General features: G+C 42.5%; 1 protein-coding gene and 1 non-coding gene across 2 annotated transcripts; both read left to right on the top strand.

Annotated features, from left to right (window-relative positions):
• Nucleotides 1-1,617: 1,617 nt before the first annotated feature.
• LOC139287442 (calcium and integrin-binding family member 2-like) lies at nt 1,618-8,095 on the top strand. The gene is made up of 6 exons (XM_070908470.1): nt 1,618-1,782; nt 2,167-2,201; nt 2,987-3,098; nt 4,816-4,963; nt 6,601-6,796; nt 8,024-8,095. The coding sequence occupies exons 1-6, from the start codon at nt 1,732-1,734 to the stop codon at nt 8,043-8,045; spliced, it is 564 nt and encodes a 187-aa protein (XP_070764571.1). The 5' UTR covers nt 1,618-1,731; the 3' UTR covers nt 8,046-8,095.
• A 3,756-nt stretch (nt 8,096-11,851) lies between these two features.
• trnaq-cug (transfer RNA glutamine (anticodon CUG)) lies at nt 11,852-11,923 on the top strand. The gene has a single exon. It is a non-coding gene; the product is annotated as a tRNA-Gln (tRNA).
• Nucleotides 11,924-17,177: the final 5,254 nt, after the last annotated feature.

The following is a 17,177-nucleotide window of genomic DNA, read 5'->3' as shown; positions in this document are numbered from 1 at the left end:
GTGTGTGTGTGTGTGTGTGTGTGTGTGTGTGTGTGCTGCAACATCCTTAAACTCTGTGCTGCCTTCAGGAACAGTCAGGAATATTGTAATCCTCAGAGGCATGAACAAACTAACAAAACGTTTGTTTGTTTTTTTGTATCACAGACATTTTTTTCTCTTGGCATTATTGTATTATATAAATAAACTTGGATTGTTTATTAGCTGGTTTGTCAAAATAACAAGGACAGATTAACATCAGATCAACAATAATTTTAACTATTTATCTTATTTTAGATGTAAGTGTTGACAACACACTGAGATCCCTCACATCTTCACACTGAACAGGACCTCAAACAGACACACCAGATCACCAGTGATGCCATCAGGACGTTTGGTTTTACTGTGAAGGTACATCAGACCCGTGAACAGCTGCACAACAAGAAATTATCTGTTGACTTCGTGTATAACTGACAAATGCACCTTCACACTCTTTGACATAATGTGCCGTCATGGTGATGGATATTATTGGATGTCAGAATCAGAATCAGAATCAGAAATACTTTATTGATCCCCGGGGGGAAATTGGATGTGCTGTATTTCAGGTCTTTCCTTACATCATTTATATGCATTGCCTCAAACTGAATAAAGTATTTTCATTGAATTTAATCAAAGGAGTTTGAGGCTTTACAGTTCATATTTCAATTCCACTCAATTCAATTCAACTTTATTGATATATCACGCCAAATCACAACAAAAGTCATCTCATGACACTTTACATACTGTATATACATACATACTCTTTATAATACTGCCTTTACCACACAGTGGGCTTTCACAGTGTTGCCGGTTATGACTCAACACAGCTGTGTGTTTACAGAACAGGTCAGAATCAGAATCAGAATCAGAAACTATTTATTGCCAAGTAACATACATTACAAGGAATTTGCCGTGGTCTGATGGTGCTACATTTTTTAAACATATAACATATAATCTGACAGACAATAAGCATGTAAAAATATAAAAGTAAAAGAATAAGATAAGATAAGTAACAAACAGTGCAGTGACCAAAATAAAGTGTCCAGATAAAGTGTCCAGTAGGGGGAGCGTGCGTTAATGTAACGCAGGGGGGACAGGGGCGGTGTACGTTAATATAACGTATAACTTGTGTTTGGGGGGGGCACTGTCAGCTACCAACATGACATCATATCCATTAAACTGGGGTTTAGTTTCATTGACTGACAGAGTTGTAAATATGACCTGGATGTTGGAATTTATGGTAACTCAGGGGACATTTGATTGGCTAAAACATGAAGGCAGGGGCTTAGTGACATTGATTTCCTGAAAAGTCAGATTACGAAATAAAAGTCTCACTCGGTAACTGTCACTGTAAAATTAGAAAAGGGTACTTTGAAATAAAAGTTGTTAATCTTGTCCAATCAGAGACACTTGACTGCAACGCCCCCTCATGCCGTGTTGTACGAGCAGCACCTGAAGGCAGCAGACTGATACCCGCACCGCCTCCTCTCCGCACCGCTGATGCGTAAAAATAACCTTTTCCTCTGCGCTGAAACGGCAGCTGAGAGCTCCGCTGCGACCTGGAGACGAAGAGGAATTAAACCCAGACCAGGAGCGTGACTGTTAGACCAGCTGCTGGACCGGAACGTGTTGTCCTGAATGGATTTAAACAGATCTCAAAGCAGCAGTAACCTCCACTGTGATGCAGCTTTGTGATGGGAGAGTCAGCCGAGCAGGATGGGCAACAAGCAGACAACCTTCACCGATGAGCAGCTGGAGGCGTATCAGGTGACGATTGAACGGGTTTATTCCGCTAAGAGAACAACGTTACTCAGATTAGAGCCATGTTGTCATTCAGAGATCCATCGTCTTAATGAAGGTGCAGATAAGGTGTGTCTGTTGACTCTACAGAATAGAGCAGAATAGAAACCGATAGAACAGAGCGGACAGGGCAGGATGCGTCTCCTGTTGCCGATTGGCTGAGCTCTGGCCTCCCTCTGCATCCTGCTGCTGCTGCATGTGATGCTGCTGCTGCTGCTGCTGCATGTGATGCTGCTGCTGCATGTGTTGCTGCTGCTGCATGTGATGCTGCTGCTGCTAACTGGTGGTGTGAAAGCCATCCCTCCCTGCGGACCGGCGGCTCTCTGACTCTCTGACTCTGTCTGTTTACAGGACTGCACCTTCTTCACCAGAAAAGAAGTCCTGCGGTGAGTTGTTGTGAAAAGTCAGCAGGTTTTTAATAAACATTCACACACATCACCATGGAGTCAGTGGGAGGAGCCACAGGTCAGCTGATTGATATGAACTACATGTCAGATAATGACTCCTCCTTCAGTGGAAGGCTGTTTACTCACTGAAACACATGACACTATTACTGTCTGTCTCCTGTCGGCGTGTCCCCTGTCTGTCTCCTGTCTTGTCTGTCTTGTCTGTCTGTCTGTCTCCTGTCGGCGTGTCTCCTGTCTGTCTCATGTCTTGTCTGTCTTCTCTGTCTGTCTGTCTCCTGTCTGTGTGTCTCCTGTCTGTCTCCTGTCTGTCGGTCTGTCTGTCTGTCTGTCTGTCTCCTGTCTGTGTGTCTCCTGTCTGTCGGTCTGTCTGTCTGTCTGTCTGTCTCCTGTCTGTGTGTCTCCTGTCTGTCTCCTGTCTGTCTCCTGTCTGTCTCCTGTCTTGTCTGTCTCCTGTCTGTCTCCTGTCCTGTCTGTGTCCTGTCTGTGTGTCTCCTGTCTGTCTCCTGTCTGTCTTCTCTGTCTCCTGTCTTGTCTGTCTCCTGTCTGTCTCCTGTCTTGTCTGTCTCCTGTCTGTCTCCTGTCGGCGTGTCTCCTGTCTGTCTCCTGTCTTGTCTGTCTGTCTGTCTGTCTCCTGTCTGTGTGTCTCCTGTCTGTCTCCTGTCTGTCGGTCTGTCTGTCTGTCTGTCTCCTGTCGGTGTGTCTCCTGTCTGTCTCCTGTCTGTCTGTCTCCTGACCCTGCCTGTCTGTCCTCTGCTGTGCTGCAGGTTACATGGCAGGTATCGTGAGCTGGCTCCTCACTTAGTGCCGCTGGATTACACCAACAGCCCCGACATCAGAGTCCCTCTGACGCTGATCGTCAGCATGCCTGAGCTGAAGGTAGAGAGCTTCTGGTCCGTCCTGCTGGTTTCCACCTGTGATCTGTGCCTGGAGACGTTTTGTGAGCCTTTAGTTTGTTGGTGGACTCATGGAGGGCCAGTGAGGCTCGTCTGTAGCTTTTTGACGGACAGCTTAAGAGTGCTTAAGCACTTCCCGTGTCCTACTCTACATTTGATATGTTTTGACGACAGTCATTGTACTGTTATTTCTTTCCATACAGCCAATCAAACGTCAGCACTGTGTCATAGGCAGAGCAGACGGTCACACTGAGCCAATCAGCAGCCAGTTACACAACACAGGAGCTACAACACACATTAGCTTCATGCTACTGTCTCCTTCTTATCTACTGGAACATACGTTTTGTCCTGCAGCCTCACCAGCCTGCAGGCCAGACAACTAACTAGCTGCTCGGCTGCAGCACATTAAACTGCATGTAAACGTTCCTGCTAATGTCACTGTGGTCCGTTTGGATGCTCGTAAGAAAAAACACAAGTGATCCAAACAGCTCTTCTTGCCTCCATGTGGTCTCTCTGTAGCTTGAAGCCTGAACTCTAGTTACAGTTTTGAGGAAGAACAAGTTAGCCACGACATAGCTAGCTTATCACCAGGTGAAGAATTCTATAACAACGTGAATTCTTCATCACATTACATTAGACCCCACTTGTCCTCCATGTTTGACCAATTCTAACTCTTTAGCAGCTCCAGTTCTCAGAGGAACCGGCTAGAACCTCTTGTCTGTTGGAGCGAGAGGAACAAACTCCACACACAAAGATCCTCCAAACATTAGTTTAGAGATAGAAATTTGTCCTTTTGATGGTGCTAAATGAAAAGTTATCATGTCATTAAAATATTGGCAGTTGTTAAGATATATGAGAAAAGCTGTTGTTGTTTCATGTCAGAGGACCTGTGAGTTGTCAGTTCACTGTTGGCAGCCGAGATAACGTAACGATGTTAAGGGACAGAAAGCTGATCCAGAGTCAGAGACTGTGTATCGCCATGACGACGCAGGCAGATGAATGAGGCCGGTTGGTGTAATGTTGGCTGATGCAGAAAACATTAATGTACTGGAGTAAATGTTTGATGTCTTTGTGTTCTTTAGCTTATTTGTTCTTCATACAGTTTCTGTCTTTACACCCCATGATGATTCAATTCAATATAATCCAATTTTATTTATATAGCGCCAAATGACAACAAAAGTCATCACATGACACTTTACAAATAGAGCAGGTCTAGACCGACTCTTTATAATGTTATTACAGAGACCCAACAGTTCCCACGATATGCTGTCAGGCTGCAGCTGGTGTTTGTTTATACAGTTAACACATTGAACACATTATAAACAGGGACATTTCTCTGTTTCACACTCAGTCACACTGCAGCTGACCAGTACCTCCAGTACAACCAGACTCATGTGGAGGCCTTGTTCACCCTGCCTCCTCTAAATTATGTTCATGTACAGTGAATAATTAAACACATTACATTTTAAATGTGTCATGTCATTTCCTGGCTCATCCCTTGTGGGATTATTTACAGCAAACATGAACAAACACCAGCTTCTTCCAACTGCCACATATTCAACTGAAACAATCATCCAAAAAAAGCATCTTTAACACAATGAATGTTTCCAAGTAGTGATCATTTGTTATCCTTTTGTTCCATTAAATAATAATAATAATTTATTTCTGTATTCATTTAGTAAAAGTTGTTGTCCTGACAGGAGAACCCGTTCAGAGACAGAATCGTGGAGACGTTCTCAGAAGACGGACAGGGGAGCCAGAGTTTCAACGACTTCGTCGACATGTTTTCTGCTCTCTGCGAAACTTCACCCAGAGAACTCAAGACCATTTACGCCTTCAAGATATACGGTAAGATGTTTGTTGAGGTGGAAGTCCTCAGGTTAGGATCCAGATTCCGAGAGGCCAGAACAGAAAGAGACACCATGAAGATACTCAGAGCTGCCGGCTAACAGGCCTTAACTGTGAAGTTTACAAGACCCTTAATCACTAAAGCTACAGTGGGTCTACAGTTAGAGAGAGACACAGAAGCAGGGAAAATGGGTGCACATAGTCCTGATTCAGGACCATACATGGTCCAGAATGTTGACAAATCTCACCAGACTGCAGGAAAAGTTAAAAGTTAAAGATAGATTTCCAGAAAGCAAGCCGCCCTGGACAAAGCCAGACAGTGAGGCTGGTGCCGGCCATCATTTGTCACATGGAGGGTCCATATCTGGCTTAATCTTTGCTAGTCTGACTTTAGTCCACTAGATGCAACATATACATTTGAACTGACTGAGACTGTGAGGGTGGTATGGAAGAGGAATGGATTCTACTTAAAACGTCTCCCTGCTCCTCGTCCTTAAACCTGTGGTCTAAGTCAGCCTCCCAGTCTTGTCTGGTAGTGATCGCGGATGAATTAAGTCATAAGTTCAGACGCAGCTCCCTTATTGTTGACATTAATATCCAGAATGGTGTCGAGGTACGAAACTGTGAAGACATTTTTGTGACAAAATTGTAAAGAATAAAGAGATTGTTCTTCGAGAGGTTAAACTTTAAAGATAACTGGGAGAAGGAAGCTTCCCGTTTTAAACCAGAGCTCCCTGTTGCAGGGAGAGGACAATGGGAATGATAAAAGTCCAAAATGGGATCTGAACTGCTTCCAAATGAAGACTGATTGACTATCAGATTATAGTTTGGAATTTGGGGTATCAGAATATCAAAGGGGAGCAGAGTAACGCTGTCAGGGATGATGGTTGGCTGGAAATTTCCTCTTTCTGTATCCATGTAGGAACCCAGTCACTGAGACCAAAGGGGCAGTGTGGATAAAAAATCTGGGAGGGTAAGTCTATTTGGTAGTTGTAAAATAGACTTCCATATCCTTCTAGGACCTTTATTCCAAATGTAAGAAGAAATGGCTTGATTGAGGGTGTTGATGAAGGTTTTTGGAATGAAAACTGGGACACACTGAAAAAGGTGTGTAGTTGTGTTGTTGCTTGTTCTGTTTTGCTGATTGTGTTTTTGTGAATTTGTCTCTCTTGGAAAAGAGGTCTTAATCTCACTGAGACTAAAAGAGGATAACAAACATGGGGGGGCATTTGAAACCCATTTCCATATAATGCAGTGCAGTACAACATCACTGACTATGGCCTCAATAATAAACATACAGTCGAATTAACAGCTCTGAGAGTGTCAATGAAGACTGAACATTATAAGCTTCATTAAGGAAGAATATGTGGCAGAGGTGTTGTACCGGTTGGCATTAGGCTGTATAGGTGTACCTAATAAAGTAGTACCTTAATAAATTGTCACATTAACTTATCTTTGCATTAGGATGCTAGACTTGCTTATTAGCACTAATGTGAAGACATTTGTACAAACTTTGGGATCTTCACTAGACGTTTAAATAAAGTTGTGTGGATTTGAACACATGTTCAGGCTTTTTTCTTGTTAAAACATCAGTCTCTGATCTACTTTCTGAGTGTCATCTCCTGGTTGTGGTTCAGACTTTAACAGGGACAACTTCATCTGTAAGGAGGACCTGAAGGAGACTCTTAACAAGCTGACCAAAGGAGAGCTGACACCGGAGGAGGTCACTTTGGTGTGTGATAAAGCCATCGAGGAGGCCGACCTCGACGGAGACAACAAGCTCTCTTTCGCTGACTTTGAGAACATGATCTCAAAGGCTCCTGACTTCCTGAGGTACGACGCTTGTCTCTAACTGAGTGTTTTTGTGAACTTGGACGACTGAATGTAATCCAGAGTTTTTCATTTAATTTATTCACAAACTTGAAGGACAAAAACACCAAAATCACATCCTCCCTCCAGAGATTAGACAGACTCGTGGTGCAGGTGTTTCTTTGTACCTTTCGTGCCTTCAGTTTTAATTCTTACTTTCTTCTCCCCACGTCTTTCCTTGACCTCATGATGTTTTCCAGCAAGGTCAGGTACAAGTGGTTAGGAAGGACAGAGGATTCAGGTTCTGCATGTCTCTGAGCTGCTTCTCAGACAGGAAGCTGAATATTCTGTTGTTCGGCATAATGCTGCAGTCTGAGTCCACTCAGAGCAGAACAGTGCAGCTTGATCAAACTGACGACTTCATGCCTCCACCCGAACCAAGCAGAAAGAACACGCCTGGAAAAAAGAAGAGGAAGAAGGAGGTTTTCTGGTCAGTGATTTCAGTCATAAATCTGTCTCTCACACCGGACCACTGACCACAGACTAGCTGGAAATGAGGCTCCAGGAATCTTATGACCTCTGTGCTCCTTCGCCTGCGTGCAGCCTGGAGAAGCAGGTTTCAGCCTGAAGCTTTTCAGATTTTCAAGTCTTAAACTTTTGCAGGTGCTGAGTATAAATTATCTGCACCAAACATCAAAAAAATACCCACTGCTGTCTTGTTCCCAGTTCTTATTTACCTCTATATTGGCATTTGTGGATGTTTAAAGTTAAGAAACATCGAAGTAAAGAAGAACTAAGAACAAGACAGCAGAGTGTGGGAGGCATTCGGACCATAAACACTCCAGTTTAAGTAACACAGGTTCATAATGCTCTGACACAGGATTTGTAACTGTAACCACACCCAACAGTGTTGTCACAGTGTAGAACACACCCTGCAGTACACTTCTACATCACTGAAGGAAGGTGCAAAGTTAAAATGTATTTGATTTGCCGATGCAGCCCCTTGCAGGATGACGTTGTTGTTAAAATTGTTAAACTTTTATGTTGGATGACTTTGCGTTTTATTTGGGACCCCCACTGCATCAAAGCAAACCACCTCACTCTGGTGAATATAATCATTCTCCACACATCAGTGGAGTTCCTGCGATCAGTGGATTCTCTCACAGGAGGGAAGGAAACCTGCTTGAAGGCTTGAAGAATCATTGTGGTTCAACCGATGAAACTTATTATGTTTTTTGTTTTTGTCTGCAGTAACTTCCACGTACGAATATGAGACTGATGAAATCCTGCAGAAAGACTTTTCACTTTGACCCTGTTTCCTGATCCAGTCGGTCTTCACCCTCCAGACTCCACCTCCACCTGAACCTCAGACCCACCTCGACTCAGTGCCTGTCCTTTCTATCGCTGGCGGAGAGTCTTGACCTGAGACCTGACACAGAGTCTGGTCTGGACTCACAGAAGCACAGGCATTTTCTTGCCAATTTAGCATCTTACAGATAGTGGGGGACATTTCAGGGAGAAAGTTGTTACTGCATGAAACCTTTCTCATCATCATAAACTGTTTGTAGGTGGACAAGGAGCAGCGATAAACCAAGCCGGGGCTAATTTTATACCAAGAGAGCTTCTCTGCACCAGGTCTGATTTTGCTCTTCTGAGACACATTTGGAGACGCTGCAGAGGAAATAGAACAGGGCTTTTCTGACTTCAGTGCTTTGCAGAAAGGCCAAATCCACTCACTGGATTCTTTTAAAAAGCACAGTTTTAAAGGGCAGAACAGTGAAGAGCTATGCAATCTTTCTTGATGAAGTGCATGTTGTAAATTGCTTCTAGCTGTGGTTAATTTGTACATCTGGTGCATAATGACAATCATAGTAAACTGTAGTTCAGTTGATGGAAGGGCTCTCTGTCATCTCACCTGTAAACTTTGGCTTTGATAAACTTTTTTCCTGCCGCCAACAAACTTGATAGAACAGCTTTCACTCATTCAAGAGAAAAGGTTTTGTGGCTAGAATCAAATAAAAGATTTTTCTGTTGCTCGATGCTCCATGAAGCTTCTTGTCATAGAAAACTGACTCGGGTTCAGGTTACGAGATCCTGTAACATTACAACTCCGAGCTGAGAGAAAAACTGCTCCTCAGTCTCCAGTTCATCTCATCTACCATCAACTGTGTGCACTGACAGAACAGGACGCTTTCCTTTTGATGCATTTAGGAATTCATGAACCCTCTAATGTGGGTTTCAGTTTTTCCTTTCTGCAGACATAAAATCAGACAGACAGAAAGCTGTTCAGTCCAATGTGTTTTCATAAGTGACCAAATTTGCAGCTTCAGTGTCACAAAAGATCCTTAATTACTTCACAACTTCTACATCATGAATTCTTCTCTCATGATGCTCTGCAGACAAAATGTTTTCCTTCTGAAAACAAAACCTCAGTCTCTAAGGACAGGTTCTCATCTTAATACAACACTGAAACAGAATCATTCCTCCTGCTCACACTGGAACAGGATTCCAGTGGGCATCTTCCAAAGTTACAGTGGTTTCTCTCTTTGTTTCTATCCCACTTATATCACAATCTTCCTCTAAGAAACAATATTTCTTAGGGAATTCTTACCAACATAAAACACATTTCAAGGCTGCTACAGCCTTACTTGGTCTGGTATGACCAGCAACTTGAGGTGGCTAATGTTAGCATTTTTTACATAGATACTGCCGTGTGTTCCCTAATTGTGCTACTATCACTATGCTTCAGTCATCCTGTAATTGTGCTGAGCATGTTGTGCAGAGATGGAGATGCTTCTCTGTGGATTCATCAGTACCACTTGAACATTACTGTCATCTGATTCAATGTTAACATAAGAAAGACAGATGAATGCAGGTTTAAACATACAGAGGAAGGGACTGTGAATGAGCTGAATATCCTCCTGCAGCAGCTGTTGGTTTCAAGTTTCAGGCTGCTGTTCAGAGGTTGTTCAGTTCAGGTGGAGACTCGTCGCTGCAGCGCTGAAACACCATCAGGACATTTATCCTGATTATTGTGACCAGCCAACTGTGGTGACGACACCGTGTTCCTGCTGCTGCAGCACATCGGCTCAACTGATCAACTACAACTGATCACCACACTGAGAAGGTGAAAGGGAGAAATATTGAGATCAATCAGTTCTTATATATATATATATATATATATATATATATATATGGACAGTGGCATGCAGATGTTTGTGTTTGTTCCACCTAATAACACACACAGCGCATGGAAGATATCAAGGTACTTTAAAACATTTAGCATTCACTTGCTGCCGTTTGCGTCAGGTATCACACTCCTCAGTCATAATTCAGTCATATCTCAACACACAGACAGGATACACATCATTTTAGATTCAATGTGACTTAGGCACCGACAATCCACTTAGAAATAGTGTAAAAAAGACACCTTATAAGTGCAGAACCTGCCTGAGAATCCTCCTGTTTCCAGTTTCCTTCAGTGTCTCAGTGATCAGTGATAGTTGTCTGTCCATCCATGAGGACACTGCAGACAGGAGCTGCTAACAGCTGATTCAGCTGCTTTCATGGAGACAGTTTGACAAGATGTAAACAAATATAGGCTAAAAACAAAATAGGGCTCAACTTGTAGTCCACAGCTAACTCACTGACTCCATGGCAACATTATACTTCCTGTTTACAGCCCCCAAAGCATTATGGGAACTGTATTTCCATAATTTGGAGCATGATTATCAAACAGAAATAAGACTGATAGGAGTTGCAAAATCCATTAATATGAACTTTCCATGTTTGTTGCGTTATACAGACTGCAGACTGATGGTCTGATGGACGTCTGAGCTGCAGAGTTGACGCCTGTTAAAGTGCTTCTTTTCCCCAAAACAGCATCTCATGTTTCCATCACTTCAGGCAGATTGATCTCATTATAGTCTGCAGGTTCGTCACCCGGCAGTTTCCTCTTCTGAACACGTTGATGGATCGTCAGCTTCAGTTACACATGAATCTAATATCAGCCACTTTACTCTGCTCTCTGTGTTTATATAAAGACAAACAGTCTGAGTAGATTCTTCTTCAGCAGGTTTCATCTGTTTTAGCTCTGACAGACACAGCTGTTGTGGTAGTTTTGGTTCTCCTGGATCATGTTGGTTATTAGATAGATGGATAATCACCTTTTTATTATTAGTATTATTTTTTTCACTATTATTACTGTTATTGTTATTATTATTACTATTGCTATTATTTGAATCTGTTCCTTCATGATTCACATTTGTCTTGTTCTATTCTGCTCAGCCATGCCATTTGTGAGCCGAGCTGTAAAGAGACAAGGGGGGGGGGGGGTAATCTGGGTAATCTTCAAGTAATCTGCTGAGTTACACTGACACCTGGTGGCGGGAGGCGGGACTCATTTGTATGTCAACAAATAACAATAAAAACAATAAAAAAAAATACAAGAACATAAACAAACAGATCATCACATCGACATAACCATAAAGTATAAAATAATTTATCAATTTAAAAATTAACAGTACAATTTATTATCAGAATCAGAATCAGTAATACTTTATTGATCCCCGGAGGGAAATTACACAAATTATGTGCATAGACCTTTTTCTTAATTATATATTCAAATAATTCATTAAGATTTAATATTATGGTTGTGGATTATTCCCCAGAAATAAAACCAGTTCAGTACAATGAGTGAAAACAATTGTGTTAGCCATCCAGAATATTTTTATGGGCTGTAGTACAGGAAAGAACTCCTGAAAAAATCATCCCTTCATGTGTCTCTGTAAATACTGTGACCATTATTGATTTTGATGTCTGTCTGCGACACTGTGAACAAGTGATGTTTCACAAGGGTGAACTAACTAACAACCAAACGCATCTAAGTAGAAGTTTACGAGGTTTTGCGTGTGAACGTTTCCTCTGTTACTAAAGCGCAGGGAGGATGTGACGTCACACAGCACCATGAAGAGGAGACTTCAAAAACAAACTTAGTTCGTGTTTCAGTTTATCATTAATAGTTCAACCATGGATCGTCAGATCTTTAAATAGCATAGATCTCCGTAATTAAGACCACATGGTTCCATGGTGTAATGGTTAGCACTCTGGACTCTGAATCCAGCGATCCGAGTTCAAATCTCGGTGGAACCTGACTCACTTTTAATTTAAACGATGAAGTGAAGGAGAAGACACAACTCACAGCAGAGTGAGAGGAAATAAAGTTTACTAACTTAAGGATAAAGTTCAAAACACAGCACAAGGCTGAACTTTACAATATAAAACATCTATGAGATAAAAACAAACACTGTGCAGAGAAACTTACAGACAGGATGGACATCTACAGAAGCTGAAAAAATGACGCAGTGTTAATAAAAACAGCTACAGAACCTGAAACATGATGCAGCGTTAACAACAACAGGAGCTGAAACATGACGCAGCGTTCGCAACAACAGGAGCTGAAACATGACTTAGCGTTGGTAACATCATCTGCAGAACCTGAAACATGACGCAGCGTTTATAACAACAACTACAGGAGCTGAAACATGACGCAGCGTTAATAAAAACAGCTACAGAACCTGAAACATGATGCAGGGTTAACAACAACAGGAGCTGAAACATGACTTAGCGTTGGTAACAACATCTACAGGAACTGAAACATGACGCAGCGTTAATAAAAACAGCGACAGAACCTGAAACATGACGCAGCGTTAGTAACATCATCTGCAGAACCTGAAACATGACGCAGCGTTTATAACAACAACTACAGGAGCTGAAACATGACGCAGCGTTAATAAAAACAGCTACAGAACCTGAAACATGATGCAGCGTTAACAACAACAGGAGCTGAAACATGACGCAGCGTTCGCAACAACAGGAGCTGAAACATGACTTAGCGTTGGTAACATCATCTGCAGAGCCTGAAACATGACGCAGCGTTTATAACAACAACTACAGGAGCTGAAACATGACGCAGCGTTAATAAAAACAGCTACAGAACCTGAAACATGATGCAGCGTTAACAACAACAGGAGCTGAAACATGACGCAGCGTTCGCAACAACAGGAGCTGAAACATGACTTAGCGTTGGTAACAACATCTACAGGAACTGAAACATGACGCAGCGTTAATAAAAACAGCGACAGAACCTGAAACATGACGCAGCGTTAGTAACATCATCTGCAGAACCTGAAACATGACGCAGCGTTTATAACAACAACTACAGGAGCTGAAACATGGCGCAGCGTTGTGCGTGTGATGATGCTGTCATCACCATGAAGACAAAGTCAGATCAGTTGAAGCAGGTCAGACGGTAACAGGCTGCTTTGTGATTGGCACTGCAGGAACTGAAAGGTCAAAGGTCATCAAGTCGTCAGAGAGCTGCAGCGAGTAGATTCAGACAGAAGGTGTTGAACACAGACAGATTAGATTACATCTGACGTGAATCTGAAGTGAAGAGTTCAGTGTGTGTTTCCAAACAGAAGAACAGAGTGGTTCCTTCTAATCAGGGAGTCATGTGAGACAAGCACACTCCTGGGACCAGGACCAGGACCAGGAAGCATAATAATCCGTTTTCAGGTAACCTTTGCAGGGTCACATAATCTGTGTAGCTCTCCCAGCATCCTCTGAGTGGTCTCTTTTATATTTAATAGCAGCAGGTGATGTAATAAGTTGAATAATGAGCTCAGACTGTGTTCTACATTCACACAGAGACCTCTGCTGCCAAAGTGTCTCTGCCAGCACATGAAGAAATGAAGTGACTTTGTTACAGATGAACTGAGTGAACCACAGAGACGCCTCTGCTCGCTTCATTTACTGTCACATCCCATTAATGTTGAAATAAATCACAACCTGACATTCATTCCAGTTCACAGGAACATCCAGAGAGAGGATGATGTCATCTGATTAGCCTAGCGTTAGCACAGAGGCTGGAAGCAGGGCAGAAGCCACAAAACAGCTAGCATGACCAATGCAATGTTACAACTAGCGTATTAGATATTAAGCTCCGGTTTAATTCAACCATAATAAATACTGAAATGAAATATAACAACACATAAAGCAGCGAGAGACGTTTTAATCAGCAGGACAGGTCACATGAGTGTGTGTTTTAGGAGGGTGGGGGGTCATTTGGAAGGGGGGGTTATAATAAATCATCTTGGTCTGTGGGGATTTGTGTTCTTGTTGAATGAGAGTGAGTTAAACTCAGTGACTCAGTGCTGCAGCCAGCTGGTTTCCCACAGAGCTTTAAACAATGTGAGTTATTTCCATCACTTGGCCCGGGGGTGGGGGGTGGGGTGGGGGGGGGGGGGGTGATCAAGGGGAACATTTGGACTCGTCTCTCGGTCCCGATGGAAACGAGCCGGATTTCCTCAGCTGCCGGCCTGCCAGAGTAAATGGTAACACACATGCCGGCTGAGCTGGATGTAACACACTCCCAGTACACGCTGGGTTTGTCCTGTGGGTGCCAGTAAGCTGCTGGGTCCATGACAGTGGAAACATGGACCCTGGAGAGCTCACATGAAGCTGCCAACAGCTCAACCCACTGGCCCAACTGCTGCTGGACCAGATCTACTATGGACCATCTGAGGACACACACCTGGATTTATCAAGAGAAGGATTTAGAAACCAGAAAAAAACGGACACGATTAAATATTAAAGAGTCCTGATGGATCTGAAATCTTCATGCTCAGAGTCACAGCAGCAGAATGTTTCTACTGACGAGTGTTGATATATATACATATACACACACACACATATATATATATACATATATACACATATATATACATTTATATATATATAAGATATATATAATATATTCCTCTTAAAACACATCATGTTCCTTCATCACCATGAACACACACTGCTAGTGTCTCCAACCGCCTGTGTTAGTGTCTCCGCCCGTCTGTGTTAATGTCTCCACCCACCTGTGTTAGTGTCTCTGCCCGTCTGTGTTAGTGTCTCCACCCGCCTGTGTTAATGTCTCCACCTGCCGTTGTGTTAGTGTCTCCACCCGTCTGTGTTAGTGTCTCCACCCGCCTGTGTTAATGTCTCCACCCGTCTGTGTCAGTGTATCCACCCGCCTGTGTGTTAATGTCTCCACCCGCCTGTGTTAGTATCTCCACCCATCTGTGTTAGTGTCTCCACCCATCTGTGTTAGTATCTCTACCCGCCTGTGTGTTAGTATCTCTACCCGCCTGTGTGTTAGTGTCTCCACCCGCCTGTGTTAATGTGTCAGGAGGCCTGCTGATGGAAATGAAACAAACACTGGGTCAAAGGTCACTGTCATGTGCTCGATCCTTCAACAGAAGACTTCTGTGTCCCACGTCTTCTTCTGTGGTGGAGGATGATGACGGCCTCAGGCCATTTCCCAGAAAGTCTAAACGCTGGCTGTTGTTCAGTTGATGTTCTCAGGAGAGAAAAACAAGATGAAATGATTAAAAAACAACTGCAGATCTGTGAAGAACACTCATCATCATCATCATCATCATCATCATCATCTTCATCATTATCATACCCACCAATAAAACAATCACAGTAATTGAGCAATAACAAAGGGACATGTTGTAGTTTCTGTTCATTTGATTTAATTCTTTAATGCCTTTATTAGACGGTAGAGAGATGAGATCCATAAGGTCAGACTTTCTTGATCTCCGGGGGAAATTCACATGTTCCAGCAGCACAGAGACGGACTCTGGACTCGGACTGGTGAACCGGTATTGTCCTGGTCACACTGATTTTATTTCCTCAACTGTGCTGGTTTGGTGTCTTCCACACTGGGAGGAGCAAGTGTGGTGATGCAAGTCCAGCAGCGTACCATAATGTTGGTTGGCCAAGAATGAGTGCGCCTGGCACGGTCTCCGGCTCGGAGCAGGTCTCCGGCTCCAGCTCGGAGCAGGTCGATTCACACCCATACAAACACAAACCCCTTTATCTCCTTCATTTATGTTTTGTTCATCTTTCCACTTTTGTTTTCTTGTCCTTGTCACCACGTTTTTGTCATTGTAACAGAAACGTACTGAATGAGGAAGAGGAAGATGACTGTTACCAGGTGCTTTTTATTGCAGTTTTAATGTGTTGAGCTGTTCTCCTGAAGTCCTGGAGTTAGTCAATCTTTTTGGAACATAAGCGTTGTCAAAAATCATATTTTGCTCATTCAAAGTGATTTTATGGGTTCATGTTGAATATATATTATTTAATAGCAAAGCCCACTGCTGTAGTTTGTTAATGTGAAACTTATACTCACTTATAACACGTTGTGGTTTATTTTCTTACTCAGAAAAACGTACTTACCCCACACACACACACACACACAGGAAGCAACGTCTGAAAAAGTCAACTTTATTTCTATAAAGAATGAACAAACTGAACATTTTACATCATACTTTTGTGTTTTAAAAAACATTTTAAAATACAAAATTCACAGTTTAAGTGATGATAAAAGAAAAGACGCCATAAATAGTTTGATTCAAAAACAAAAGTGGCCAGAAAAACAAACAAAATCATACTAATGTTGGAGGAGGTGAATCTGATGAGACAGACAGTTTCCACAGACCTCAGAAACATGACACACTCACTGAGCGAGTGCAAAGATTTGTGACTCTTTTCTGCACCACAATAAATAGACCTGTTCCATTTGGAATAAAGTTGTCAGGTTGATTCATCACAGCTGAAAAAAATAACTGCTACACGCATTATTTATTTTCATATATTGAATCCTAAAAAACACAAGGCTTCATAACATTCAAAGATCCCGAACATGAAGATAAACTAACTGATCTGCGTGTTTGTTTCTGTTTCATCAAGACGCAGAAACAATTTACTATCACAAAACCAAAGTCTAACGTTTAGTATAAAGTCTCAACGCCTCCACCAGCAGAAAACAACGGAGATCAGCTGTTGCTGATTTTTAATGCTGAAAAGTAAAATGATCAAACAATATGACTTCTGGTTGACTAACCTTTAAAATAAAAGCACAGTATTTTAATAGTTACACATACTTAGAAAGAAGGAAACAAGCAAAATGTTTTTGTGGGTTATTGTCACAAATCGTGGCTACATGATGAGGTGGAGGGAGGGGGGGGGGGGGGGGGACTGACTGACCAGAGCTCAGTGTAGCTGGTCATCAGAGCTGACCAAACACAAACAGGGTGCAGCTGATGGCAAGACTCAGACAAAAGATCTGCACACTGTGCTAACAGCTGCCACACATTTTAACTGAGCAACTTTTCTATGTAACAGAGATCTTCGTCAGGCATTGTCACATTTGACAATCTAGCGCAGCTAACCAGCCAGCTGTCAGACGCCAGCTGGGTCTCTGCTGTTTATCAGTATATAGCTGTAGCCTGACCTGGCAACACGGTAATAACATTTCAGTAAAAAGAAAATCTAGATTCGTCAAGTTTAT

The sequence above is a fragment of the Enoplosus armatus genome, chromosome 1 (genome assembly GCF_043641665.1).
Source record: "Enoplosus armatus isolate fEnoArm2 chromosome 1, fEnoArm2.hap1, whole genome shotgun sequence".
Taxonomy (NCBI): domain Eukaryota; kingdom Metazoa; phylum Chordata; class Actinopteri; order Centrarchiformes; family Enoplosidae; genus Enoplosus; species Enoplosus armatus.
This window is presented reverse-complemented; position numbering and strand designations above follow the sequence as displayed.